The sequence below is a fragment of the Scyliorhinus canicula genome, chromosome 9 (genome assembly GCF_902713615.1).
Source record: "Scyliorhinus canicula chromosome 9, sScyCan1.1, whole genome shotgun sequence".
In the NCBI taxonomy this organism is placed as follows: Eukaryota; Metazoa; Chordata; class Chondrichthyes; order Carcharhiniformes; family Scyliorhinidae; genus Scyliorhinus; species Scyliorhinus canicula.
The window spans coordinates 112,404,169-112,431,368 of record NC_052154.1 but is presented as its reverse complement, the minus strand read 5'-3'; the positions used below and the strand labels follow the sequence as shown (position 1 = coordinate 112,431,368).

Below are 27,200 nucleotides of genomic sequence, written 5' to 3'. Positions count from 1 at the left end.
AGGCTGGCTTAGTTGTAAGACTATTAAAACCATGGTTTACTTCCAATCAGGTGTCTTGTGAATTGACGGTCACATCATGTAACACAATAGTTAGAATTTGGAACTTGCAAGGAGTAGTTGAGACAATTAGTCTTGGGTACAGTTCAGGGGACGCGAGATAAACATTTGAGATAGAATAGAGGAGCTGATTAGGGTGGGAGAGTGGGAGGAGGTTTGTGTGGAGCAGAGAGGGAGAGCAGTGCTGTTGGATTGAAGCTGGGTGGGGGTGGGGGTGGGAGGTGTCAATCAGCTGTGACGCAAGGGAAGGGGGGGCTGCGTGTGAATGACGTTTTTGTGATCCAATAAGGGGTGTGTGTGGGTGTGGGTGGGGCCTTGGTGCTGGGAGCCGGGGCTGAGGGGGGAGGGGACTGTGCGGGGTGGGAGAGAGTAAAAGAGAGAGAGGGTGGGCCAGGCAGGGCACAGGGGCTGATCCAGACTCAGAGCGAGAAGATGGCGGAGTCCAGGGATGCAGCCAGCGACCAGCTGAAGTATTGGCAGTGCTCGAGGGCCGACAAGGTGAGGGGAGCTCGGGGAAGGGGGTCTGTAATCCTGCTGATTTACAGTTTGCAGATTTTTAAGCTTGGTTTCATTTAAGACGCTGGTTACGTCGACGGAATCGCAGAGGTGGGAGGGTGATGCAGTTACACTTGTGACTGACTTGGGGTTGAAAGATCAATCCCCCCACCGTGCATTTACTGTAATTCGAACAAAACGATTTGTTTTGGGTGAAACTGATTTAATCAGAGATTCCAGGCACAATTTTGGGTACTTATTGTAACTGTTATCAGAGCAGATTATTCACACCATGTGCTGCACTGTTCTATCCGTTTTTCTGTGTTTACATCCTTGCACCAGGTCCCAATCCCCAAATCTCATTGTCTAAAATGTGTTTTTCTTTTTTCAGACCTTGCAGATGAGTTCTGTTTTGAACTGATTTGAGTGGTTGTTTGAATTTCTGGCTATGTGTGTTTGTGTGCGTGTATGTGCCTGGCTGTCAAATTCACCAGATCCAACTTCAGTCCCGTCCCCCCCCCCCCCCCACAAGAGAGAGTGTAAGCTGAACAAACTCCAGACACAGATAACGATGGGAAAACTCAGCAGGCCTGGCAGCATCTGTGGAGAGCGAAACTGAACGTTTTTGAATCCGTATGACCTCTTTAGAGCTGGAGAAGTAGAAATGAATAGGCTTTATACTGTTGAAGAGTGGGGATAGGGCAGGGGGAGCAGATTTTTAAAAATGTGTTTATTCCAAATTTTCAACTGTTTTTGCATGTTGCAACATCAATAAACCCACCCAACACTTTGAACCATCTAAGCAAACCACCCTTCCCCCCCCCAAACAGTCAATGGTATCAGTTCTACACAATGCAGGATAAACACGCCCCAGCTTTTGTGGAACCCATCAATAACTCCCCCTTAGTTGGTGGACCGAGTTGGTGACCTGAAGTTTTTGAACTCAAATGTTCAGTCCAAAAACATAAGTGCTGTCAAGCTCAATCAATCATTGTCCTTGGCCTGCTATAATGTTCCAGTGAAGCCCAGCGCAAACTGGAAGAACAACTCTTCCAAATATGCACTTTAAGCCTTCTGAACTTGACATTGAACTTTTATCATTGCCATGAACTCCGATTCAAATGCTCCAGCCCCTCCCTCTCTTTAACGGCACAACACCCATTATTTTGCCATCTGTTCTCTTCACAGACTGCCAGACCTCCTGAGGAGTTTTCCAGTATTTATAATAGGAGCTACAGTGTGCCATTAGGTCCTTGGAGCCTAGAATCGTGGCTGATCATCTACCTGAACTATTCCCATAATCAGCAACTTCCTTAGTACTCTAAAATCTGTTGTGTTTTCTTGAATATATACAATGACTGAGCATCCACAATTCTCTAGAGAATGCCAAAGATTCACAACCCCTTTTAATGAAACTTTTCCTCCTAAATGGATGATTCCTTTTATTCTGAAATTCTGACCTTGCATTCCAGATTCCCAAGCCAGAGGAAATTTTTTTTTTTCAGCATCTATCCTGCCAAACCCCTTAAGAATTTTGTTTCAATTAGATCACCTCCCATTTTGTTCTTAATCAACTCACCAGTCAGTTAAAGGCCACAAAACTAATTGGATGTTTCATAGTGCAGGGTGTTCAGCAAATAAATGAACACGTTTCATGGGTTACTTTTGGTGTTTCGAGGGTTAGAAATGGAGAAATATTTGCTGACATTTTAAGGGGGGGAAAGTTTTTTTTTAAAAAAACAGTACTGAGCATTGTCCACAAAACACCTGTTCATTGTTCAGTAAATTTGTCGTCTGAAGTGCATATGATGTTTATTTTAATCTGTTGAAATCGTGTGCTATTCTGTTTGTTGAGTGAAGTGAACCAGAGTGCAATTACTTCTCTTCCACCCCCTCTGTCGCAATATATTTCCTAGTTAGTGGGAAGGCCAAAGAATGCTTTGGATTATGGACTACACTAAGTCCATCTGCAATAGAGGCTGACATTAAGAGGAAAATGTAAGGATTTTAAAAATTCAGACGTGCAAAACCTCCCATAAATTATGATTTACAAGATCACCGATTTTAATATTTGATTCTAATATTTCATTTAGCTTTTCTAACATTTTATTTTTGGGTAATAGACCATTTAAAACTTTTCCTGTTTGAGCCCTAGTTTCCAAATCACAGAATGTCAGACTGGAAATGAGGTTCATGCCAAGTCGAAGAGCAGTAATGGAAATGAGTGGTTCAGTATGCATTGTACATGATATTCTTAAGTTTTTGTTCGCATAACCACTTTTCAGGCATCATGTTTGGAAAGGCTGAAGTTAACTGGGGTAATAGTGTCTTTTTACACCTTTTGCGAGGAAGTTTGTATTAAGCCATCAATAACAGCATTGGTAGGTAAATGGTTAATGTTTTTCACCCTGGGGGGATGTAAACTAATTGTGTCCTCCAGGGACCAGTGTTGGAAACATTTTGTGTATCTGTTTTTAAAAAAAATAAATTAAATAAATGTTAGCTGCGATATGATGCACAGAAATGAGGTGAAATATTTTGGACAGAAGAATGAGATTAAATTTACACTTAAAGGAGGGAGATGGAAATTTACCCTTAAGCAGAAGAGAATGTTTAGGGGTTCAGATAGGCACATATCTAATGAGAGGCCAAGTTGACGCAATTATTTATACATATAAAAGCTAGGAGTAGATAACTCAGCCCCTTGAGCTCGCTCCGTCATTTAATATGATCATGGCTGATCTTCACTTAGCTTCAACTTCACTTTACTGCCACCTCTCCATAACCCTTCAACCCATTATTGATTAAAAATATGTCCATCTCTTCCTCCATTTACTCAAATGTCCTGGTATCCACTCTGGGTGGATTTGCGATCCTTTGGGAAAAGTAATTTCTCCTCATCTCTGTTTCAAATCTGCTACCCCTTATCTTAAAACTACGATCTCGCGTTCTAAATTGCCCCAGAAGAGGAAACAGCCTCTCTACGTCTACTTTATTCCCTTTATCATTTTATTTGCCTCAATTCGATTTCTCATTCTCCTAAACCCCAGTGGGTATAGGCCTAAACACCCCATCTCTGAAATCAATCTTGTGAACCTCCTCTGAACTGTCCAATGCAACTACATTCTCGCCCTCGAGTAAAGGGACCAAAACTGTGCAGTCCAACTAATGCCGTGTACATGCAGCACACTTGTCTACTTTTATATTCTTCCTTCAGCAATACATTTTTTTTGAAAGATAATTTTTATTGAAGGTATGTCCAAAGCATACAGAGAATCCAGGAGTAGTGTATATGTATATATACACACCCCTCCAACAACATTTAAAATAAATAAAACAAGATAAAGTACCTCCCCTTAACAGTCAAGAATTACTGAACCGGTTGTCACCCCCTATTTCCCCCACCTCGCTCATGTCCTAGTAGTTCTTGAAAAGATCGATGAACAGCTTCCTCCCTATGAGAACCCCTCATCCGAAACTCTAATAGCAAACTGGATTCTCTCCAAAAGAAGCAACTCCACAAGGTCCCATACCCATGACCCAGTGCTTTAGCAAAATTCTCCTTCAAACTCATAGGGAGGCGAAAGCCACGACATCGGCCACCTTCACCGCCCCCACCACAAGGATCCTCGAGGCACACCAAAGATAGGCCCTTACCTTAAGGTACCTGAACTGATTACCGCTGGGCATGTAATAGTCCTCCATTCCTCCTTTCTCCTCCTTCCCCCCCCCCCCCCCCCCCCCCCAAATGCTTAATATATGTTCATTCTCCAGGCGTCCAAAGAACTCAATTGCAAGGGTGAATAGCAAAGGAGAGAGTGGGCACCTCTGCCTCGGCCCATGCTGCAGAGTAAAATACTCAGAAACCCCGTTAGTAGAGCTACTTGCCTCCGGGGCTGTATGCAACAGTTTAACCCAGTCCACAAATCCCTGTCCGAAACCAAATCTCTCCAACACGTCAAATCGGTACTCCCATTCCACTTGGTCAAATGGTTTTTCGTCATCCATTGACAGCACAACCTCCACCTCATTTCTTCCTGCGGGCATCATGATTAAGTTGAACAACCGTTGTACGTTGGTCGCTGCCTCTCTGCCTTTTATGAACCCAGTTTGATCCCCTCCAACCACATCCAGAACAGATCCCTCAATACGGGTGGCCAAGATCTTGGCCAGAAGTTTTGCATCAACATCGGGAGGGAAATCGGATGGTAGGATCTGCATTGCTCAGGATCGTTATTTTTTTTTGGAGGGAGATGGAAGCCTGCGACAGCGTAGTGTGGAGTGAGCCCCTCTCCTGCACCTTTTGTACAATCGTACCATTAACGGACCCAGCAGCATACCAAAACGTTTATAAAATTTGGCTGGGAATCCTTCTGGTCCCGGGGCCTTCCCTGACTGCATCAAATTCACACATCGCAGCAGCTCCTGCAGACCGACTGGAGCCCCCAATCCTTGCGCCTAACCAAACCGCCCTCTGAAACTCCAGCGCATCTAGGAATCTACGTCTCAGTTCGTCCCCCGGTGGTGGTTCCGATTGGTATAGCCTTTGATAGAAGGATGCAAAGATTTTATTAATCCCTGCTGGGTCTGGGCCACCTCTCCTTCCCCCATCCCCACCCCTCGTGCTCCTAAGTCTACCTATTACCCTAGCAGCCATCTGCTTCCTTAGTTGATGGGCGAGCATCCTACCAGACTTCTCCCCATGTTCGGACATAAACGCCCTGGCTCTGCACAGCTGTCTCACTGCCTCCTCTGAGGTGACCAAATTAAACTCCAGCTGGAGCCTCTGACACTCCCTCAACTGTGCTTCATTTTGTGATTCCAGGTAACTGATCAACTGCAAAGATCGCCTCCACCAGTCTTGATTGTTCTTCTCGCTCCGCCCTAGCCTTAGCCTTGTGCCCAGATTGAAATAAGGTCTCCCCTAACCACAGCCTTCGGTGCCTCCCACAACACCCCGGCAGAGACCTCACCAGTGTTCTGATCCATATAATTACAAATGACCCCTTCCAACCTCTCACATAATCCTTATCCGCAAGGAGACCAACATCCAATCTCCACTGGGGTCTCCAACTGGACCGTTTTCTCCAGCTGCAGGTCTACCCAGCGTGGGGTGTGGTCAGACACCATGATCGCCGAGTACTCTGTCTCCGCAACTCTAGGAATCAGCGACTTGTCCAAAACAAATAAATCTATTCTGGAATAAGACTTGTGAACTTGTGAAAGGAAAGAAAACTCCCCCGCCTTAGGCCTCCCAAAGTGCCACGGATCTATGCCACGCCATGAGCTGCATGAATTTCGACCACTCCCAGCCATCGCCGACATCCTCCCAAACCTATGGCTTGATGGGTCCAACTCCGGGTCCAAGACTGTATTTAAGTCTTCCCCTAGGATGAGTCTGTGCGAATCTAGGTCCGGGATCAGAAACCGAATCCGCCTCACGAAGTCGGTTTCGTCCGAATTTGGGGCATATACATTACACCGTACCATTGGGGAGCTCTCCAACCGCCCACTCACCAACACATATCTACCACTCGGATCAGCAACGCACCTCTTCATTGAAAAAGACGCCTTTGTACTTATTACTACGGTCACCCCTCTCTTCATATCCAGACCACGAGTGGTACACCTGACCAACCCATCCCCTTCTCCGTCTTATCTGGTCTGCCACCTTCAAATGAGTCTCCTGGAGAAACATCGTTCTTCAGATGAGCAAATATTTGCAATCTTTTAAGTGGACCATTTTTAGGTCCTGAACATTCCAAGTTACTATCTGGGAGGGGGGGGGGGAGGTTAAAAACCTCCTCGCCTACCAGTGTCCGCAGCACCTGTGCCACATACTCTGATGGTTTCGAACCTTCCAGCCCCTCTGGGAGACCCACTGTCCGGACGTTCTGCCGCCGCTCTCTGTTCTCCAGCTCGTCCACTCTATCCCGTACCTTTTGTAAAGCTGCCGGCAATCAAGGAAAGCTCTGCTTCCATCATAGCCAACCGGTCCTCGTGTTCGGCGACAGATTCCTCCATTTCTTTGGAGCAAAGCACCCTGCGACTCCAACCGCTGCTCGCCCATCTCCACTGCCGCTTTTATCGAGTCAATGGCCCTTACCAAGTCTTCGGAGGTTTCTGTCTGTTGCTTTTGAAATTGAGTGTTTTAAAAAGTACGCTAATTGTGCCGTAGACCATTGGACCAGGAGCACAGGCCTGCTGCCATTGCGCCTTCAACCGTGCTCTCCAGAGCCTTGCAATCGGATGCATTTCGTACTGCTCAAACAGTTTGCCGACACCTTTGCTGACTGGACTCCGGGCTTCGAGATTGCTTTGGAAAGCCCGATCACGACTTTTCGGTTAAAAGAAAAAATACCCCGTGCGCGAGCCATCAAGTTCACAGCTGTCTGTCACACAGCAGCCACCGGAAGTCCTCTTTTAGCAATAAATGCCCAAATTCCATTTATCATGCTTATTACCTGCTGCATATGAATACTAACATTTTGCGGTCCCTCTGCACTAAAACACTCTGAAGTTTATCTCCATTTAGATAATAAGTTGCCTTTCTATTTTACCAACCAGAATGGATAATCTTGCACTGGTGCTAGATAAACTTCAACTGCCAAATTTTAGCCCACTCACCTAATTTATCCATAAGTGAATTTCTTTTATTGCAACCTAACTCATGTGCTTGGGCAGCACGGTGGCGCAGTGGGTTAGCCCAGCTGCCTCACGGCGCTGAAGTCCCAGGTTCGATCCCGGCTCTGGGTCACTGTCTGTATGGGGTTTGCACATTCTCCCCATGTTTTCAGGGTTTCGCCCCCACAACCCAAAAGATGTGCAGGCTAGGTGGATTGGCCACGCTAAATTGTCCCTTAATTGGAAATAATGGATTGGGTACTCTAAATTTTTAAAAAAACTCCATGTGCTTGTGTATTCATCTTTTGAGCCTTCTGAAGTCCAGATATACTGCACCTACAGGATCCCCATTATCCACTTTGCTTGTTACATCTTCAAAGAACGCAAGTAAGTTAGTCAAACGCGATTTACCTTTCATAAAACCATGCTGACTCTGATTTCAAGATGACTTTCCAAATGTCCTGATTTACTTTCTTAATAATGGATTCTTAGTAACTTAATAATGGATTCTAACAATTTCCCAATGCCAGATGTTAAACTAACTGTTATATGGTTTCCTACTTTCTACCTCCCTTCCTTTTTGAATATTAGCATTTTTCCAATCCACTGGATCCTATCCTGCAACCAGAGAATTTTCAAATATTATAACCAATTGATCTCCGCCACTTCATTTAAGGTCCTAGGATATATGGGCTGGATTCACTGTTCCTGGGGCTAAGTGCCAGTGCGAATGGAGAATCCACAGGAGTTTCATCCACAGGAAACTCCTCACCGATCCTTGTACCGGTGAGGGGCTAGCTCCGGCGCCATGTGAATCGCCCGCGGTCGGAGAATCGGCCAGGTCCCGAGCCGCGCATGTGCAGGGCTGACGACCTGCTCCAGTCGTGGTGCCTGCCACAAACTGGTGTCGGTATCCATTTTCCGCCCGACCCTGATCCCAATTTCGGCGTTGGGCTATAGAGAATCCAGCCCATGGTATCTGTCTGCCTTCAATCCCAATAGTCTGTTCAGTACATTTTCCCAATTGATAATAGATTAATCTTTATTTGTGTCACAAGTAGGCTTGCATTAGCACTGCAATGAAGTTACTGTGAAAATTCCCATGTTGCCACACTACAGTGCCTGTTCTGGACCACGGAGGGAGAATTCAGAATTTCAAATTCACCTAATAAGTGCGCCTTTCGAGACTCGTGGGAGGAAACCGGAGCACCCATTGGATCCCACGCAGACACTAGGAGAATGTGCAGACTCCGCACAGTGAACCAAGCCGGGAATCAAACCCAGGTCCCTGGCCCTGTGAAGCAAGTGCTACCCACTATGCTAAAGTTCCTCCCTTTCTATTATCTGTCACCATTGGGATCCACCCTGAAAATGTGAGGCAAAATATTGATTTAGCGTCTCTGTTAATTTTTTTTTGTGTTCCCTACTGTTAACTTCCCGGTCTTGTACTCCAAGGGACCAACAATCACTTAAGCTACTTTCTTCCCTTTCATGTACTTGAAGCCTTTGCTATCCTTTTTATATATTTTGCACAAATTTCTTTCATAATTTTGCATTGCTCTTTTTATTACTTTTTTAGTAACCCATTGTTGATCTTTAAAAGTTTCCCAATCTTCCAGCCTGCCACTGTCCTTTGCCAGTGAATATTAGCATTTAGTTTTTGTCTTTGTTATCTTTAACTTCCTTGCTTAATCTTTCTTCCTCTCTGGAATAAATTTTAATTGGCTGGAATTGAATACCTCCTTAAATATCAGCAACTGCCTAACAATCTCCTTTAAAACTTCTGCAACTGCCTAACTATCCTTAACTATGCAATCATTAATTAATCCCTCCTCATTACACAATACCAAATCCAGAATAGCATCTCTAATACATTCACTGAGTGCTCTTCTAGGCTACCCATGCCAATTTGATTAATCCAATCTATATGCATATTAAAATCATCTATGATTATTGTCATATTTTTCTTACAAGCCCCAGTATTTCCTGGTTTGTACCGTGTCTCACTGTGGAACGACTATATATGAACAATTTTGGGCCCCACATCTTGAGGAAGGATGTGCTGGCCTTGGAAAGGGTCCAGAGGAGGTTCACCAGAATGATTCCTGGAATGAAGAACTTGTCATATGAGGAACGTTTGAGAACTCTGGGTCTGTACTCGTTGAGTTTAGAACGATGAGAGGGGATCTTATTGAAACTTACAAGATACTGCAAGGCCTGGATAGAGTGGACGTGGAGAGGATGTTTCCACTTGGAGGAAAAGCTATAGCCAGAGGACACCATCTCAGACTAAAGGGATGATCCTTTAAAACAGAGATGAGGAGGAATTTCTTCAGCCAGAGGGTGGTGAATCTGTGTATCTCTTTGCCGCAGAAGGCTGTGGAGGTCAATTTACCTGAGTATCTTTAAGACGGAAATAGATAGGTTCTTGATTAATAAGGGGATCAGGGATTATGGGGAGAAGGCAGGAGAATGGGGATGAGCAAATATCAGCCTTTATTGAATGGCGGAGCAGACTCGATGGGCCAAGTGGCCTAACTATGTCTTATGGTCTTTAGATTACTCATACCAGGGATTTCTTTCCTTAGCTATTTCTTTTTTTTAATAAAAATTCCAGTTAAGGGGAAATTTAGGATGGCCAATCCACCCACCTTTGGGTTGAGGGGCGAGATCCACGCAGACACCGGTAGAATGTGCAAATTCCACCCAGACAGTGGGCCGGGATTGAACCTGAGTGTTTGGTGCCGTGAGGCAGCAGTGCTAACCACTGTGCCACCGTTACTGCCCTCTATTTCTTATTCCTACCCAGACTGATTTTACATATTGATCTCCAGTGCCAATATCATTTCTCACTACAGCACTGATCCCTTCCTTTACTAACAAAGCTACATCACCTCCTTTTGCTTTCTGCCTATCTTTCCAAAATATTGAATACCCCTGGATATTAAATTCCAAGATTTAGTCTCCTTTTAACCATGTCTCAGTAATCGCCACCAAATCATACCCCTTTGTCTCTTATTTGCATTGTTATTTCATTCATTTTATACCGAATGCTTTGTGAGTTCAAGTTTTGTGATTTAACGGAAACATTTCTACATGTAATTTTGGGTACAATTAGTGGGGTGTTTCCCAATGTCCGTTGGCGAAATCACAGCCAGTATTTAGCAGCATTTAGTGCAGGAAATGAGCCCCCATGAACTTCTCGCTGTTGCTGACTGTCTCGCCAGACCTGGGTCTCAGCAGCTCCCCGCTAACAAGGTGGAGCTGCTTTTCAGCACTCCCTCAGCACTCAGTCAACACACAAGCATGGCAGCGCACAGACCTGCTCCTCGCTTTGGTGATGAATGCTGTGAAAGCAAGACGGGATATCCTGATCCCCGCTGGCCAGCAAAGCTGACACCTGGAGGATGCAGTGGTATCGGCCGTCAATGTGGGCGGCGTGGCCAGGAGGACCAGTGTCGGAAGAAGACCTCCGCCGAACTGCAAAGGTAAGTTATCACCTCCGTTCTGCATGCCACTCAATCAAATACCCCTAATGCAAACCCCATTTTGAGGATGGGTGTGAGCGTGCTGTCAGCAGAAAGACCGATGTCAGACTGCAACATAAGCACCAGAGCTTTCTTCACAGCGATTTATCATCACTCTCCTGCCTTGTATATGGACCCGCTGACAGTGCTGGCGCAGGTCCATCACTCCTGGGGTGATGTTGCAGAACCCCTGGAAGGGTGAGACAGGGTAGTTGGGGTGGCAGGGTTAGAGAGTGGGTGGGGGGGGGGGGGGGGGGGGGGGGTGGAATGGGTAGTCTGACAGACAAAACCTCATACTATGAGAATTGGGCAGTGATGAGGGCCTCTTTGGGCATGGGGTGAGGCGGCTGTACTGCAGTGCACCACCAGTGCGGTCCAGGCATTTACCACATTTATTAGCAGTCCGATTCGCCGCTCAATGACAGCACGGGTAGCAACATAGGCCTTGTTATATCAGGTCTTTGCCTCCGCACCAGCATCAGCCAGGACCTCAGTGGTACTCCTTATCTTCCAAGAGCCGACCCGTCATCCTGGGGTGGTCTTAGAAGACGCCCAATCTCCCGAGTGATTGGGATGTAGCTGCCATGCAGGCTCCTTTTGGAAGCTTGCGCGCACATGCACGACCTGAAGTGGTTGCACCAGTTAAACATTCGGGGAGTGGAACCACTTAATGAGGGGCACTTCCTGATATGTGTCATCGATTACCCCATAGACCTTGTGCATCCCAGCGATTGCGGAGAATCCTGCAGCCTGGGCATCTTGGTCCAGCTCAAAGTTGCCCGATAATACAGGGCATCTTACAACTACATAAATGCTTCATACAAAACAAGCCTGTACTGTACCTATGTTTAAGTATAGCCACCTATGCTTTATATTTTGTTTGTGTATGTTGTAGTTTCATAGCAAAACAATAACACCCTAACAATTATTATTTTTTTGATGCTTTGAGGGGAATTCTGCCGCACAAGTCCTGCTTGAGCCCTGGAATGAACCTATTGCATAAAGGTTCAGGGCTGCGATGACCTTCACAGCCACTGGGAGAGGGTGTCCTCCCCCTTCATGGGATGCGATGGCCTGCTGCTGCCTTCACTGCACCTGGCCACCTGGGTTGCTAAAGCACCGCAAGGGCATCCTCTGCAGGATCGATTCTGCCAACCATTTTGGTATCTAATGAATTGGAGGAGAGTGAGCGACTGGAGGAAAGTGACCGACAATCAGTTAGGGCTTCCACCCCGGGACCCTCAAATCCTCCTTCCCTCTACCATTCTTGCGTGCCCTGCCTTCTGAGTGCCATCTACTGAGCCATTTGTGCTGAAACATCTCGTGCTGCGCACTCTCCCCCTGGCCACAGGAGGAGCCCTAGACCCCAGACCCCTGCCGGGAGCATGAGGGAGACCATGCTCTGCCGTTCCCTGATCCCACACTCTCCCTTTTGGTCATGAGGATATCCGAAGCCCAGCTCTCTTTGGTTGTTGACTGCTGCCTCTTATTGCTGACCCTTCTAGAGCTCAGGCAAATTGTTCAGGCTCCAAGTTTGATTGAAATGCAATGCAATAATCATCGTCTCAGACATGGCACCAGGGGCCTTGAATGTAAGAGTATTTTATTGGCAAAAACGGTCAACATTAACAAATTTTTGAAAATCAATGACTTAACGTCTCACACTAACCATTAATCAACAAGGAAACGTTACCATTCCATGTTGGTACCAATAAAGCTATATCCACTTATTTTCATAAAAAAAAACCAAACACATGGCATCACCCCCACAGGTTCCTTGCAGAAACTGAGGATAAGCCTGAGATTGTGTTATCATGTCCAGAACTTTGTCAGAGAAATGATCATCAATTCATTACTTGTTGGTTGTTCCACATATCAGTGCCATTCTCCGTCCATAAGCTGCAACTGTACAGGCCCTCCCACTTGACCTAATCTCATCAGAACCAAATCCTGGCATCCACATGTTCCACTGCTGCTCAAGGTGCAGTTGAACATCCTTGACTTCCAACGTGTTTAACCCACGGTGATGTGCTAGTTACATGCACCACATTAGCAACAAAGGTATCAACAATCAATGAAAGCATTTCTTCAATATCTTCATCAGGTTGCTCATTTGGATCAGAATTGTGAGCCAGGTCCTGCAGCATCTTCTTGCTTCAAACTTAATTGCCTTCTGGATCATTCTTCCCCCTGAGCTGTTGCTCGTTATGCTTTCCTTTAATTTTCTCTGTTTTAATTACCTTTGCTCAAGAGTCGCCAGGTATCTTTTTGATACCACCACAAGGTTCAAAACCGAATACTGATCAATGACTCGATACACCAGTTAGTAAGTTTGAAATCAATGCACATTTATTTACACGCACAGTCAATTATTACTCATGCACAAACTCTACTCACTAAACTATCACTACTACTAAAAGCCTATACTTGGCTTCGGGTGCCCACTCAGTCAGAGGAACAATGGCCGTTGTCCGGTTCTGATACTGCTGGCTTCGAACTGGTATAGAATAGTAGCTAGGAGCGCCTATCTCGTAGCGTGCGTTGATCTTAGACTTACTTGGCTGATGCTTGGCGGGCCTCTCGTCGCTGAGAGCCAAATGCCAAGGTGAAGATGGAGAGTTCAAGAGTTATCATCGATATCATAGAATTTACAGTGCAGAAGGAGGCCATTCAGCCCATCGAGTCTGCACCGGCTCCTGGAAAGAGCACCCTACCCAAGGTCAACACCTCCACCCTATCCCCATAACCCAGTCACCCCACCCAACACAAAGGGCAATTTTGGACACTAAGGGCAATTTATCATGGCCAATCCACCTAACCTGCACATCTTTGGACTGTGGGAGGAAACCGGAGCACCCGGAGGAAACCCACGCACACACTGGGAGGATGTGCAGACTCGACACAGACTGTGACCCAAGCCGGCATCGAACCTGGGACCCTGGAGCTGTGAAGCAATTGTGCTATCCACAAGGCTACCGTGCTGCCCCCACAAGGCTACCGTACTCTTAAGAGAGCGCTCTGACCTTGGGGACTCTGTTTTATACCCCAAAGGGTTTTGCACCCTTCTGGGCGGATCCTGGGCTTGGTCCCAATTAATTGGACCATGCCCCAATCGTTTGTATCGATTCTCTCCAATGACAGGGTTGTTCCTCGATTGCTGGGCGGGCCCTAGGTAACCGTTGGCCTGCCTTTGTTTTAGTCTCCACTGGCGCCAGGAAGTCTGCTCTGGTACTGATTGGTTAAATGTTTCTCTTTTGTCCCCAGAGATAGCTCATTACTATGCTAATGGCTTGTAGTTTCAGTTCTGTCTGGGTTCTGCAAGTTCCAATCCACAGGCAAACCTTGTACCTGCTTGTTTTCTTAGTGCTGTCCATTTTTCCCTGTACTCTTTGCGAAAGTCCATTTTGGATTCGGGACGTGGCCACCCCAGGTGGCTACAGAGCCCGGTATTCCAGGTATCTTGGGAAAGATTGTCCTTCTTTCAGACTACTGAAAGAAGGAAACCACAACAAGCCTCCAGCCATTTGCAGCAGCAAATACAACTTGCAGCACCATTTGACAATATTTTGTTAATTAAACGGTCAACAGTAACAAAGATTTGAAAATCAACTACGTAACATTCCCCATATCGTATTAACCATTAAAAAAACAAGGAAACGTCACCGTTCCACATTTGGTACCAATACAAAGCTCATTTTTCGCAAAAACAAAACAAACAAACGCACGGTATCACCTCAAGGTCCTCAACAGAAGCAGAGGATAAGCCGGTGAATGTGTGAAATGCTCTTGCAACTAACAAGGCCAATTCCTCATTAGCAATAGCCTTCAGCTGTGAAGCTAGAGGCTGCCCGCAGTCAAAGGGAGTTAGTGACCGTCAGCATATAGCATTCTCGCTGGAGAGCTGCTTAATTCCCGGGAGGACATTACATTCAACTCAATCTCGCTAATGAGATGCTAATTGGAGTCCATGGTGTGCATGCAATATTTGGTGATCTGGAAATTACCATTGCGAGAGGGCCAGTTCGATAAACTGATTTGCACCCGGCGTGATCTTGATTTTGGTCTTTCCTGCTAATTAACCAGCAAGTCCAGATCTGCGCCAGGCTCAACGCGGTGGTTAAATTGCGCCCAAAGCTTTTTCTATTATCAAATTTCTCTACTCTTGTACGATTCCTTGGTGTGATATGATGGTCACATGTTCTGTCTATTCCTTTTTATTTTCCATGCAACTGCACCCTCCCTCTTCACTATTTAGTTTGAAGCCCTATCTGCAGCCTTAGTATGGGATTCAGCAGGGATCTGTTCCCAGCATGATTCAAGTGGAGTCAGTCCCATCTGAACAGCTCCCTCCTTCCCCAGTACTGGTGCCAGTGCCCCATGAATTAGCACCCACACCAATCCTTGAAATGCACTTGCCTCTGTAATCTTATTGACCCTATGCCATTTAGCTTGTGGCTCAGGCAGTAACCAGGAGTTTATTACCTTTTTCGATTCTGCTTTTTAATTGAGTCCCTAGCTGCTCATATTCTCTGAACACAAACCTCTATCCTTGGTCTACCTACATCATTGGTACCTACATGGACCATGACAACTGGATCTTTCCTCTCCCACTCCAGTTCCCCTGCGGCCCAAATGAGATATCTCCAACCTTGGCACCAGGTCGGCAACACTGTCTTAGGGACTCTTGATCCAGGCCACAGAGTTGTGTCTGTGCCCCTAAATATATATGTAGTATGGTTGGAGGATATGGGTGGCACAGTGATTAGCACTATTGCTTCACAGCTCTAGGGACCTGGGTTCGATTCCCGGCTTGGGTCACTGTCTGTGTGGAGTCTGCATGTTCTCCCCGTGTCTGCGTGGGTTTCCTCCGGGTGCTCTGGTTTCCTCCCACAAGTCCTGAACGATGTGCTGTTAGGTGAATTGAACATTCTGAATTCTCCCTCCCTGTGTACCCGAACAGGCGCCATAGTGTGGTGACTAGGGGATTTTCACAGTAACCTCACTTCAGTGTTAATGTAAGCCTACTTGTGACACAAATCAATATTATTGTTATTATTATACTATTTCTGATTACGACAACATTTCTCTTTTCTCCCCCCACTGAAATGGCTCCCTGTACCTTGGTGCTGTCGTCAGTTTGCTCATCCTCCCCACAGTCCCGCTCTCATCCATACAGGGAGCAAGAATCTCAAACCTCCCTCTACCTGCGTCACTCATAGTCACCACCCTACTGTCCCAGACCACTGGTCAAATTCAAGGTAGTTGATCTAAGCCCGAGTCCTGAAACACAGCGTCCAGGTAACTCTTCCCCCTCCCTCATGTGTCGTAGTGTCTGAAGCTTTGTACCAGAGTTTAAAAGTATATTCTGTACAGGGTACTGAACACAAGAGACTGTCATTTGTTTGTTGGGGAACAAAACCTAGGATGCTTCTCAAGGTTGAAGTTTTATTGAGAGTGCGAGAAGATACATTCCCAGGAATCTTGATGAATTTAAAAGGAAAACAAACGGCAGAAAGAAAGGAAAAAAATGGTAAATATACAGTTTGGTTGAAATCTGCAAAGGAAAAGAGTTGAGTTGGGAGGAAAGTCTGTGCACCCAAAATAATGATCTCACATTTCTTCATAACCTTTTTCTGTTGACAAGTTGTCATTGGAGGCAGCAATAAGTACATTGGAAAAATTGACCTTCATGTTAGTGAGTAGGTTTATGTCGCTGTAGGGTGGTAGCTGGATCATGCCTGTGTTGACGTGTCAGAGGTCATCCGTGAGTGTAAATAGACAACATGATTATGTTGCCGAACAGCAGCAATGATGAGGGAAGAAAGGAATGCGCATTAGGGTTAGGAATGCGCATGAGTTTTCTCGAAGAGAAAGCATTGATGTAAATACACCTTATTGTGGCTGATCAGAAATCTTGGAAAGCCTGACCACTGTTTGTTGAGATGCTGTTTCAGAGGAGGATTCGGTGATGGACAATGAAAGTGCTGGCTGGTTGAGCAGGATATGGAGAGAGGATGAGCCAAAGTTTCATATACTGCATTTTCAATCTGTCATTAATGGAAGTGGAGTCAGATTGGAGGGTCTGAAATAGAATGTTACAGGAGGGCAAGTATGTTCTGGGATTTAGAAGATTTGGAGATAAACTGGCAAGGAGACAAATGTGAGAATTGTACAAACGCAGCTTGTGATTATATCTCGTAATTGGAGATTTGTTTTAGACCAACCAATTGAGAAACAGAAAGGCAGTGGCTTCCTGGACCAGATGGAAAATGAGCACTTCAAACTGTATGTGCCTTGAGTGGGATGTAAAATGGTGAGATTTTTCAGGAAATATTGATGGGGAAAAAGGTAATTGTCTGAGCTCCTAGTTGCTGTACTTTACACTGTATCGGGTTTAAGGATTTATTATTATGGCTTTTGTCCCTTTTGTGAGTTTTCTAATTTTCAAGTAATTTCTTCAGAATGTAGATACCCTGACCACCGGATGGGGCCAACCTATTGGCGACAAGCTAAATGTCATTACGGCAGGGCCTCGGGGGCCACTACTTATGCAGGATAGCGTTTTTATTGATGAGATGGCACACTTTGACCGGGAAAGGATCCCTGAGCGCGTTGTACACGCGAAGGGGGCAGGTGAGTTTAAACTTTGCCGAATTAATTACCTGAGTCATTTGCAAAATGAAAGTTAGAATTTTACCTCCGGTCTTCAGTAAACCAGTTGATCCTTGATCTACTATCGTTCCGACATAGTGTCAAAAGGGCATCTGGCAATAAGAATTTATAAATTAACTCCCATTAGGAAATGTTCTGAGGTCAGCCTATTAAAAAATTAAGTTGTCATTAACGCCATCATTTACAAAGACACATCTACAGTTTTAGTGATGAGTTTGCATCATCTTAAACAATGGCATTCATCTTGCACCACAAGACGTGTATAGAATTCCACGGGTTGTTTGAATTTGCTGATCTTTTCCCACTGAGCCTCCTTAAGCTTTTTGCTAAGTTTCTAAATGGATAGTAATTTTCTGTAAAAGTGAGTGCTGACCCTCCTTTTGAATAGTGCCTCTGGACTGCTCACCATTGAGGACATTTGTTAAATTTGACTCCAATTTTGAGTAAACAAAAAACAAATAATGTAGCCGGCCATGTGATGGCCGTGATTTAATTGTGCATCTTCGTCGTGTTCGACAATTAACCCCGAGTCACAGTAAGTTGAATGTGACCAGTTATATTCATTTTAGACATCCTCCATTTTGCCAGGTTAGCGGTCACAAACTATTTGGGCCTGGTAGTGCAGTGGTTATGGGTTTTGGGCTATTGGCCTAGAGATCATGGAATCATAGAATTTACAGTGCAGAAGGAGGCCGTTTGACCCATCGAGTCCGCACCGGCCCTTGGAAAGAGCACCTTTTAAACCCACACATCCACCCTATCTCAGTAACCCCACCTAACCCCTAAGGACAATTTAGCATGGCCAATCCACCTAACCTGCATATATTTGGACTTGTGGGAGGAAACCGGAGCGCCCGGAGGAAACCCAAGCAGACACGGTGGTGGTGAGGGGGGGGGGGGGGGGGGGGGAGAAGAGAGAGAGACGTGCAGACTCTGCACAGATAGTGACCCAAACCGGGAATCGAACCTGGGACCCTGGAGCTGTGAAGCAACAGTGCTAATCACTCTGCTATCGTGCCACCCTATGCTTCCACCACAGCAACTTGTGAAATTGAATTCAGTAATTAGTCTAATTTATAGACTGGCACCAAAAGAGAGAATATTCTTGTAAACCTGGGTTTGTTTCCGATGTACTTTCGGGGGCAAATTGCATCAATTCCTGCCAGGAGGATTTCCCATTGTGGGTGTCGGTGCACAATGGGGAGGAGTGGGGGGGGGGACATGGGTTTCCAGCCCATTAATCGGATGCCAGTGGATGATTTGCATCCCGCCTGCGGTGACGTGTAGCTTACTGCCACTGCTGGCGGGGGACCGGTGATCGGAACGGGATTGGTGTCCGCCTGATCAATGGAGAATCCACCCCTGCATCCGATAAAGAATCCCATAGACTAAACCCCCAATTCAAGAAACATTTGTCTTGCTTTTTTTTTTTTATCTTCCATTGCAAACCCTTGGGCTATATTCCCTTGTTTCCCACTGGCACACCATTGAACCACTTTTTAACTACTCACTCAGAGTAAATTGTCCAGGTTTAGCTTGCTGATTTCCTGTTTCTCTCCCCACCAACACTCCGTGCCACTCACCATGTTGCTACTGCTGCTACTAGCTCTCAGATAAATGCAGGTGACCAAGACCAATCTTCAGACCAGGAGACCCCTCTTCGGACTCCTCCCATTCCTAATTCCCTAGTGTGTCTCTTCCTGAAATTCCACCATATTTCGTGACCTCTCCTGTTCCCTATCTATTTCGGAGCCCCAGACAAGTTCTGAGACTCCACGAATGTGATTCTCAATCAATTCTTAAGACTGCAACCTTCTGACTACTCTCCATACTGTCATAGTTCTCTGTGGTTGAGTGAGATCAGAGTATGAGGCTTTAACATCAGCCCAGTGGTATCACAGTGTGGGAGGAATGGATCAGTGCACCGTGGCAGGAAAAATAAATAGCTGATCTTCTGGGCTGCTGGAAGCAAAACTCGCCAAGAAGTACCCCTGATTCCAAGAATGCAAATTGTAAACTATATCGACCTACAGACAAATTAAACAGACCACAGCAGTTCAAATGGAGCTATACTTGCACCCTCAGACATCGACAACTATATACAGGGTACCCCAATATTCCAATCCACAGCAATCAAAGACCATACAATACATTGTTAATTTGAACCGAGGCCATGCTTCTTAACAAAGACGGCCGCCTCCTTTAATGCATCAAAGTAAAAGTCCTTTGAATCATAAGTGACACATAGTCTTGTCGGATACACTATTCAGAACCAAATTCCCTTCTTGTACAATTGGCCTTAATCTTGTGAAAGACTGCCCAGTTCCTCACTAACTCCGCTCTTACACCGAAGTAAGCTGCTCACCATGCCTAGTCAGTGCTTTTTCCATATCCTCTAGTACTTTTTCACCGATTCAGTGGTTTTATCCAGTTTCACCCAGACAGGGTCCTGGGCCTCCAAGACTTTTCTAAGTTCTCTGCCATCAGTTTCCACTGCTTGTCGAAGCCGGCATCAAATTCCTTGGCCAGCACGCTAGCCAGCTATTATCAGGGAGGTTTCCATCATCTATGCAGCCTCTACATTTGGAGAGGCTGCGCAACACCTCCAAATCGGTTGACATGTTGCTTTCTGTGATTATTTATTCCTTTTTCAGCATTAGAGCGGTTTGGAGATCCTTTTATACTTCACAATAAATATTTTTATGTGAAAATATCGTGAAAAAAAAGGGCTCTAAAATACCGATCCTGGTGGGAGCTGGAGCTGTCTAGTGAGCGTCCTCACCGGATGTCCAATTGTAACTTTGTCTGTCATGTGTTTTCTCATCCCAAAACCCTCGCTTTCCTACCGATCAAAAATCTGTCTGACTCGGCAGTCTGATTTGTCCAATGTATATGAAGGTGAAAATCACTCTTGATTTTTGTTGCACCTTTTATATTTTACAGGAGTGAAAAGGTACAGATAATTTAGAGCTTTAATAATAATCTTTATTAGTGTCACAAGTAGACTTGTGTAACATTGCAATTAAGTTACTGTGAAAATCCCTTAGTCACCACATTCTGGCGCCTGTTCAGGTACATTGAGTGACAATTCGGGATGTTTGATTCACCTAACAAGCACGTCTTTCGGGACATGTGGGCGGAAACAGTAGCACCCGGAGGAAACCCACGCAGACACTGGGAGAACGTGCAGACTTTGCACAGTGACCCAAGCCGGGAATCGAGCCAGGGTCCCTGACGCTGTGAAGCAACAGTGCTAACCACTGTGCTACGTGCCCTGTGATCTTTTAAACAGTTAGTTTTGTGCTGCAATTCGTTGAACCTTGAACACATGTTGGGTTTCTAAGAGTCTAAGAACAGAAGAAAAGGAAGTAATCTTGCATTGCTTGTATACAAGGGTCGGAATTCTCCGATTGTTTTAATTCTCTTTTCCCGTCAGCAGCATACCCGCACCTGCGGGTTTCCTGGAAGTGTGGAATGGTTTCAATGGGAAATCCCATTGACAAGCAGCGGGACGATTGAATCCCACCGGCAATGCATGGCGCGTGACTGCGAAACAGGTGGTTGGGGGACTGGAGAATCCAGCTAAGGTTGCTAAAGTGAAAATTGAAGCTGAAAATCATTGAACTTTACGAATGTCTTAAAAAATTTGTTTCAGGTGCCTTTGGCTTCTTTGAGGTGACTCATGATATCTCAAAGTACTGCAAGGCCAAATTATTTCATCCAGTTGGAAAGAGAACATCTGTATCGGTCCGCTTCTCAACAGTTGGTAAGGGTTCCTCCTCCTCTTCCTGCTCCATTTTACTGTCAATTTTGTCTGATTATTTTTTAGTGACATGTATAAGGATCTTTTTTCATATTACATCAACTTTGATTCCATTTTGAATGAAAACAGAGTATGGTGATTCTGTTATTCAGTTTGTAATCCAGAGGTCAAGTAGCTTAAATCCCACCATGGCAGTCTAAGAATGATCAATTCTGTTTTGGGGGGGGGGAAGTATAACTGCGGTCAGCAAGTGAATGTAAAACTGTTGGATTAAAAACTCATTATTATCCTTTTGAGAGAAGGAAAACTGTCACCATCATTCGGCCTGTATGTGATTTGTGGCTGATTCTTAACTGCTTTCTGAAAGAAAATGTTTTTTTTTTAATCCGATTAAAAGTACAAATTTCAAAAGACATTTAGAACTCGAAAGGTTAATTTGCTCTCTCTCACTTCAATGATGAATGGTAAGAAGTCTTACAACACCAGGTTAAAGTCCAACAGGTTTGTTTCAAACACGAGCTTTCGGAGCACGGCTCCTTCTTCAGGTGAATGATGATGAATGCCAGTGGCCAAAGCACTAGCCTTGGCTTTTTCTTTGTGTAAATTGCACTTTGCTGCTGTTGTGAGTAGTTGACTTTGAATGTTCACCACTCAGTTGTACCAAAGCCGATACATAGGGTGCGATTTAACGGAGTCCCACATCGGGCGTGTTTAGCCGGGTGATTCCTGGTGCTTGCAGTGCCGAGAATGACCCCACTATTAAATGGGACTCTGCTTCATTTCTGGGCCTCGGCGAGGATCGCCCTGCCAAGGCCATACTGGTGTGAGTTGTTAAACTAAATTGCTTTAAAAGTGCTTTTGACAAAGAGTTACCCAGACTCGACGTTAGCTGCCTTCTTTCTCCACAGATGCTGTCAGACCTGCTGTGATTGTCCAGTATTTCCGTTTTTGTTTTTAAGAAATAATGGTCCATTACTCTTCTAATTGTATGTATAGAGGTAAAAAAATGAATTTGAAATGTGTTACAATGCAACACTTGGCATCCCAATCTGAGGCATCAACTGCTGCCCTTGTATGGCTCCAAGAACTACCAATTCCCTGAACCCCCCCTTGCTCCACAGCAGGACACCCAGCACCATGTTGCATCATACTGCACAGCCACAATTTAAAAAAAAAACTATAGTTCTTTGAACATATACTCAAAGCCAAAACTTGGCCTTATTCTGTAGCATTCCAGGATGACAGATACTGGATATTCATAGAATCCTACCATGCATAAGGAGGCCATTTGGCCCATCAAGTCTGCACCGATGCTCCGAAAGAACACCTGACCTATGTCTACTCCCCCGCCCTATACCCATAGCCCTGCACATTGATCATGGCATGTCTTTGGTCTGTGGAAAGAAACCGGAGCACCCAGAGGAAACCCATGCAGACATGGGGAGAACATGCAAACTCCATGCAGGCAGTCGCCCAAGGCTGGAATCGACCCCAGATCCCTGGTACTGAGGCAGTAGTGCTAACCACTGTAGCACCGTACAAAGAGCATTGCTATATTTGGGTAAGTCTTCAGCTGACATCACATTGACTGAACAATGCATGCAAGAATCTAACCTACCCTTTAGAGATTTGCATCTTAAGCATCGTTATCTGAAATCAAAACGCCATCAGCCTTGACTGGTTCCTAGTAGATGCTCCAAGCTTCAAAAAAAGAGATTGTTTTTGCCAAAAGACAAAAACTGTGTATTCCGAGATTAAGCACACCAAAATGCAATCAACATGCCCAAACCAGATGGCGTTGGCCTTGACTGGTTCCGAGTAGATGCTCAAAAGCTTCGAAAAAGAGAAATTGTTTTTGCCAAAAGACAAAAACTGTGTATTCCGAGATTAAGCACACCAAAACACCATCAACACGCCCAAACCAGATGGCGTTGGCCTTGACTGGGTCCTGCAAATGCTCAAAAGCTTCAAAAAAGATAATTTGTTTTTGCGAAAAGACAAAAAGTGTGTATTCTGAAATTAAGCACACCAAAACCCTATGAACACTCAAACCAGTTCCTAATCAATTTGGACTAGTGCTAAAATTATGGCGTATGCAGTTCAACAACTAAAGGCAGCAGTAACAACAGAACTGCAACTGAGCACCACCTTGTCTAAAAGACAAATGCCGTGTGGCCAAGTCCTAATAACCACCTTAAGGTAAGAACATGTCATTCTCTCAGCTGGGCTAGTGGTTTCAGAATAGCATTGGTATAGGCTTGACTGTGGTTGTTTGTAAATAATCACATGCGGTCGGGGTAAGAATATTGTTGTCTTCGAAATGTGCTGTGTTTATCGTAAAGGCTGGTGTTCAGTTATGCTTGGGCCACAGTGATTTCGATACAGTTTACCTGGGATGTAGGTGATGGTTTATTATGTTGATGCACCAGAATATAATTCAAAAGGTGCCAGTGCTTTGAGCGTGGCTGCCTCCAGGTGCCCTTGAATCTGACTTCCTGCAGAAATAGAAAATTTGTGATGTTTAGCTCATGCTCCATGTAGAATTCCAGCAGATGTGGGTCATTGTCATTGGCAATGTCATGTCTGCCTGTGACGTCTTGCCAATGCTCTTGTCACTCCCAAACATCATTCAACAGGGAAGACCCACAAACACAGAAGCTACAAGTCTTATCGTCCATAAATAAAAACAGTTTTCCACAGCATGCTTGAAGACACTTTCCCTAATATCCTGACACTCTGGGCAGTAATTTTGGGCCAGCAGATCAGTGGGAACAGTTAAAATCTGTCTTACAAAAGAAAACCATCGCAGATATGGCTGGCTTCTCAACCAGAAGGAACCAAGCTTTATTTGATTAAAATGAAATTTAAATCCAAAAGCTTCTTCTCTAACCTGCGAAGAGATCAAGACCACTACAACACCATTTAAATGGAATAGGTGTAATTCCAGCTGAGGTCTGTAAGCAGGGAGGAGGTGTGATCCTTAATAGACTTGCATATCGTGTTTTCAGCATGCTGGGTGAAAAGACAGTGCTGCAAAAACCTTTGCAATTGGGTGATGTACCCCTCTACAAGAGAGTAAAGTCTGATTTGTTCAAACTATGGAAATGTCTCCTTGCACCGGCAGAGTATTGACCAAAGTGCTTCTGAATAAACTAGTTCTGACAATAGCTGGAAACCTTCCTGTAGGTTTAATAAGATTTGGATGCAATATATATGGCTTTTGGCTGAGATAGATGCAGAAGTGTAGAGAACAAAATGTGAGCCTTTATCTGCTTTTGTGGCTCTCACCAGGGTGTTTGTTACAGTCAGCTGGAATGAACTTTGGAAGAAACCATCTAGATTGGAGTACTCTCCAAGTTTCCTCGCTGTTCTCTGTCTACTGCATGCAGACCAGAAATGTCAGATCAAGTGCAGTCTTGACCTCTTGAGACAACTTCCCTCCCGATCTCCAGTGGTATTAAGCCAGGGCATGTTCTGGCACCAAACCTTTTTCTCTTTCTTTCAATATCATGTTTCAGTTGCCAAAGGCAGACAGAGGGCATAGATATCCACTTTTGAACACACTCTTCAACCTGCAGTGACGACAGGGGCATATACCAAAACTACAGAAGAGCTTATTGTGGAGCTTCTGTTTGTTGATTTGCCCCTTCTGGCACATATTCTAAACTGTTTCTCTGAGGTAGAAAATGCCTTTGGTCCAATGACTAGCCTAAAGAAAATAGAAGTGCCATACCAACCATTTAAAATAAATACATTTCGAGTACCCAATTACTTTTCCAAATAAGGGGCAATTTAGCATGGCCAATCCACCTAACCTGCACATCTATTGGGTTGTGCAGGTGAAACCCATGCAGACATGGGGAGAATGTGCAAACTCCACGTGGATAGTGACCTAGGGCCAGGATTCGAACCCGGGTCCTCAGCGCCGTAGTCCCAGTGCTATCCACTGCCACCTGCTGCCCTGTGCCATACCAACCATGATCACGAGTCAGGATTGATAGCAGCAAACTCAATCTAGTAGAACAGTTTAATATTATAATAATCTTTATTATTGTCACAAGTAGGCTTACATTAACACTGCAATGACGTTACTGTGAAAATTCCCTAGTCGCCACACTCGGCACCTGTTCGGGTACACTGGGAGAATTCAGAATGTCCAATTCACCTAACAATGCATCTTTGAGACTTGTGGGAGGAAACTGGAGCATCCGGAGGAAACCAACGCAGACACAGGGAGAACATGCAGACTACGCACAGACGCAGCCGGGAATCAAACCTGGGACGCTGGCACTGTGAAGCAACAGTGCCAATCACTGTGCTGCCTACCATGCAGTTCCATGCCCTGTCACCCCTCTTTGAGTGGGAGAATTGTTAACTAACACACAAGTATAAATTACAACATCGGTAATCTTCTGTGTCAAATATTGACTTTTCAAATGTTCCCAATAAGTTCATTTGTTTTGCCATGATATGTTAATATTTTGAAATTACTTGATGAATTTTGCTAAGTCTCCTCCAGTTGTCAAACTGCACTATTTCCCTTCTTGCGAACTCGGTAAACATGTCAGAATCTATGGGCGCGATTCTCTGGCCACCCATGTTTCGGTGGAGTGAGACGGTCTACCGTAGGTTAGCGGTGGGATCTCCTGGTCCTGCTGCTGTCGTGATTTCCCATTGAATCCACCCCACACCGCCAGGAGACCTGGGATTACCTATCTAGGTGGTATTATCTCAAATGATGCCACTGTCAACAATCTACCGTTCAAGGCCAACAGCTCCTCTGGAAACATGTCTGGAAAAATGATTCATTCTGCATCTCCCGGCACGTATACAGAGTGGTTGTAATCACCTTGTATGGGTCCGAATTGTGTACAGAAAACAAATATGACTATTGGAGCAATTACATCGATGCTGTCTTCAACTTATCGTGAGCATCAGGTGGGAGGACAACATACTAACAATGACTCTGGGGGGGGGTCTTCAAAGTGCCCAGGATTGAATGCATTGTCCTACAAGGGTAATAGCAATAAGCCAAAAATGGGAGGATTTGAAATGCGCAACCAAGGTGCACCTTGGAAATGCTGTAAAGGCTGGCTGAAAAGGCTGACATTGACCAATGGCTTTGGGGGGCACAAGGCTGCTGACCGGCAGCTGGTGCACAACAACCAGGAAAGCAACTTCCAAGATTGAAACAAACATGCACGAGACTGCTGCATAAAACACAGATAATGGAAGGAGTCCGCCTGTACCAGAGCTCCTTCGAAGAGTTCCCAACTGCTCAAAGGGCCTGTGGACCAAAAATCGTCAACGTAAGGCACTATGATCATGCTAACTGCTACAGGAATGAGCGTTCTCACTATCTTCGCCTGCACAGAATCTGCTGTTGTCGTCATCCGCTTGGGAGGCACTGGGCGTTCTCACTATCTTCGCCTGCACAGAATCTGCTGTTGTGGTCATCAGCTTGGGAGGCACTGGGCGTTCTCACTATCTTCGCCTGCACAGAATCTGCTGTTGTCGTCATCAGCTTGGGAGGCACTGGAACTAATCAGTAACAGCTACTGATTATTCAAAAGATTAAAAAAAAATTGTTGTGGTGTTATGTTGGTCTCTTCATTGGTATTTTTGTTGCTGACTAGTCTGATCTATTTGTAGGGGGTGAATCGGGTTCTTCAGACACTGTCCGTGACCCTCGAGGATTTGCTTGTAAGTTTTACACGGAGGACGGAAATTGGGATCTAACCGGTAACAACACCCCCATCTTCTTCATCCGGGACCCTTTCTTGGTTAGTAACAACAGGAGATGGACATTAAATGCTAGTAGTGATATTGGTTCGATTGATTGATGTTACAGAAAATGCTTTCTTGTCTCTGCTTCTGCATGCATTTCTCTAGCTTTTCAAATGCTGTTTTTGGTTGGCTGATCATTTGTAGGTTTTCAGGGTTGTATAGACATGTACACCTTTATTTTAATCTAAGAATTTATAGATGGATCTGCTAGCTACAATGTGTAGGGTTAAATTGCTTGAATTGGGTACCTGCCTTCTGAACATTATCTTCCGCTT

General features: G+C 45.1%; 1 protein-coding gene across 1 annotated transcript in view; it reads left to right on the top strand.

The window, feature by feature from the left end:
• The first annotated feature begins 402 nt into the window (after positions 1-402).
• The window catches only part of cat (catalase), a 77,798-nt gene continuing 51,000 nt past the window's right edge, over positions 403-27,200 (top strand). The window contains exons 1-4 of the mRNA XM_038807412.1: positions 403-555; positions 17,165-17,336; positions 21,031-21,141; positions 26,791-26,921. Of these exons, the coding sequence (XP_038663340.1) occupies positions 490-555; positions 17,165-17,336; positions 21,031-21,141; positions 26,791-26,921 (480 nt within the window). The 5' untranslated portion in view covers positions 403-489. The remainder of the gene's footprint in view (positions 556-17,164; positions 17,337-21,030; positions 21,142-26,790; positions 26,922-27,200) is intronic.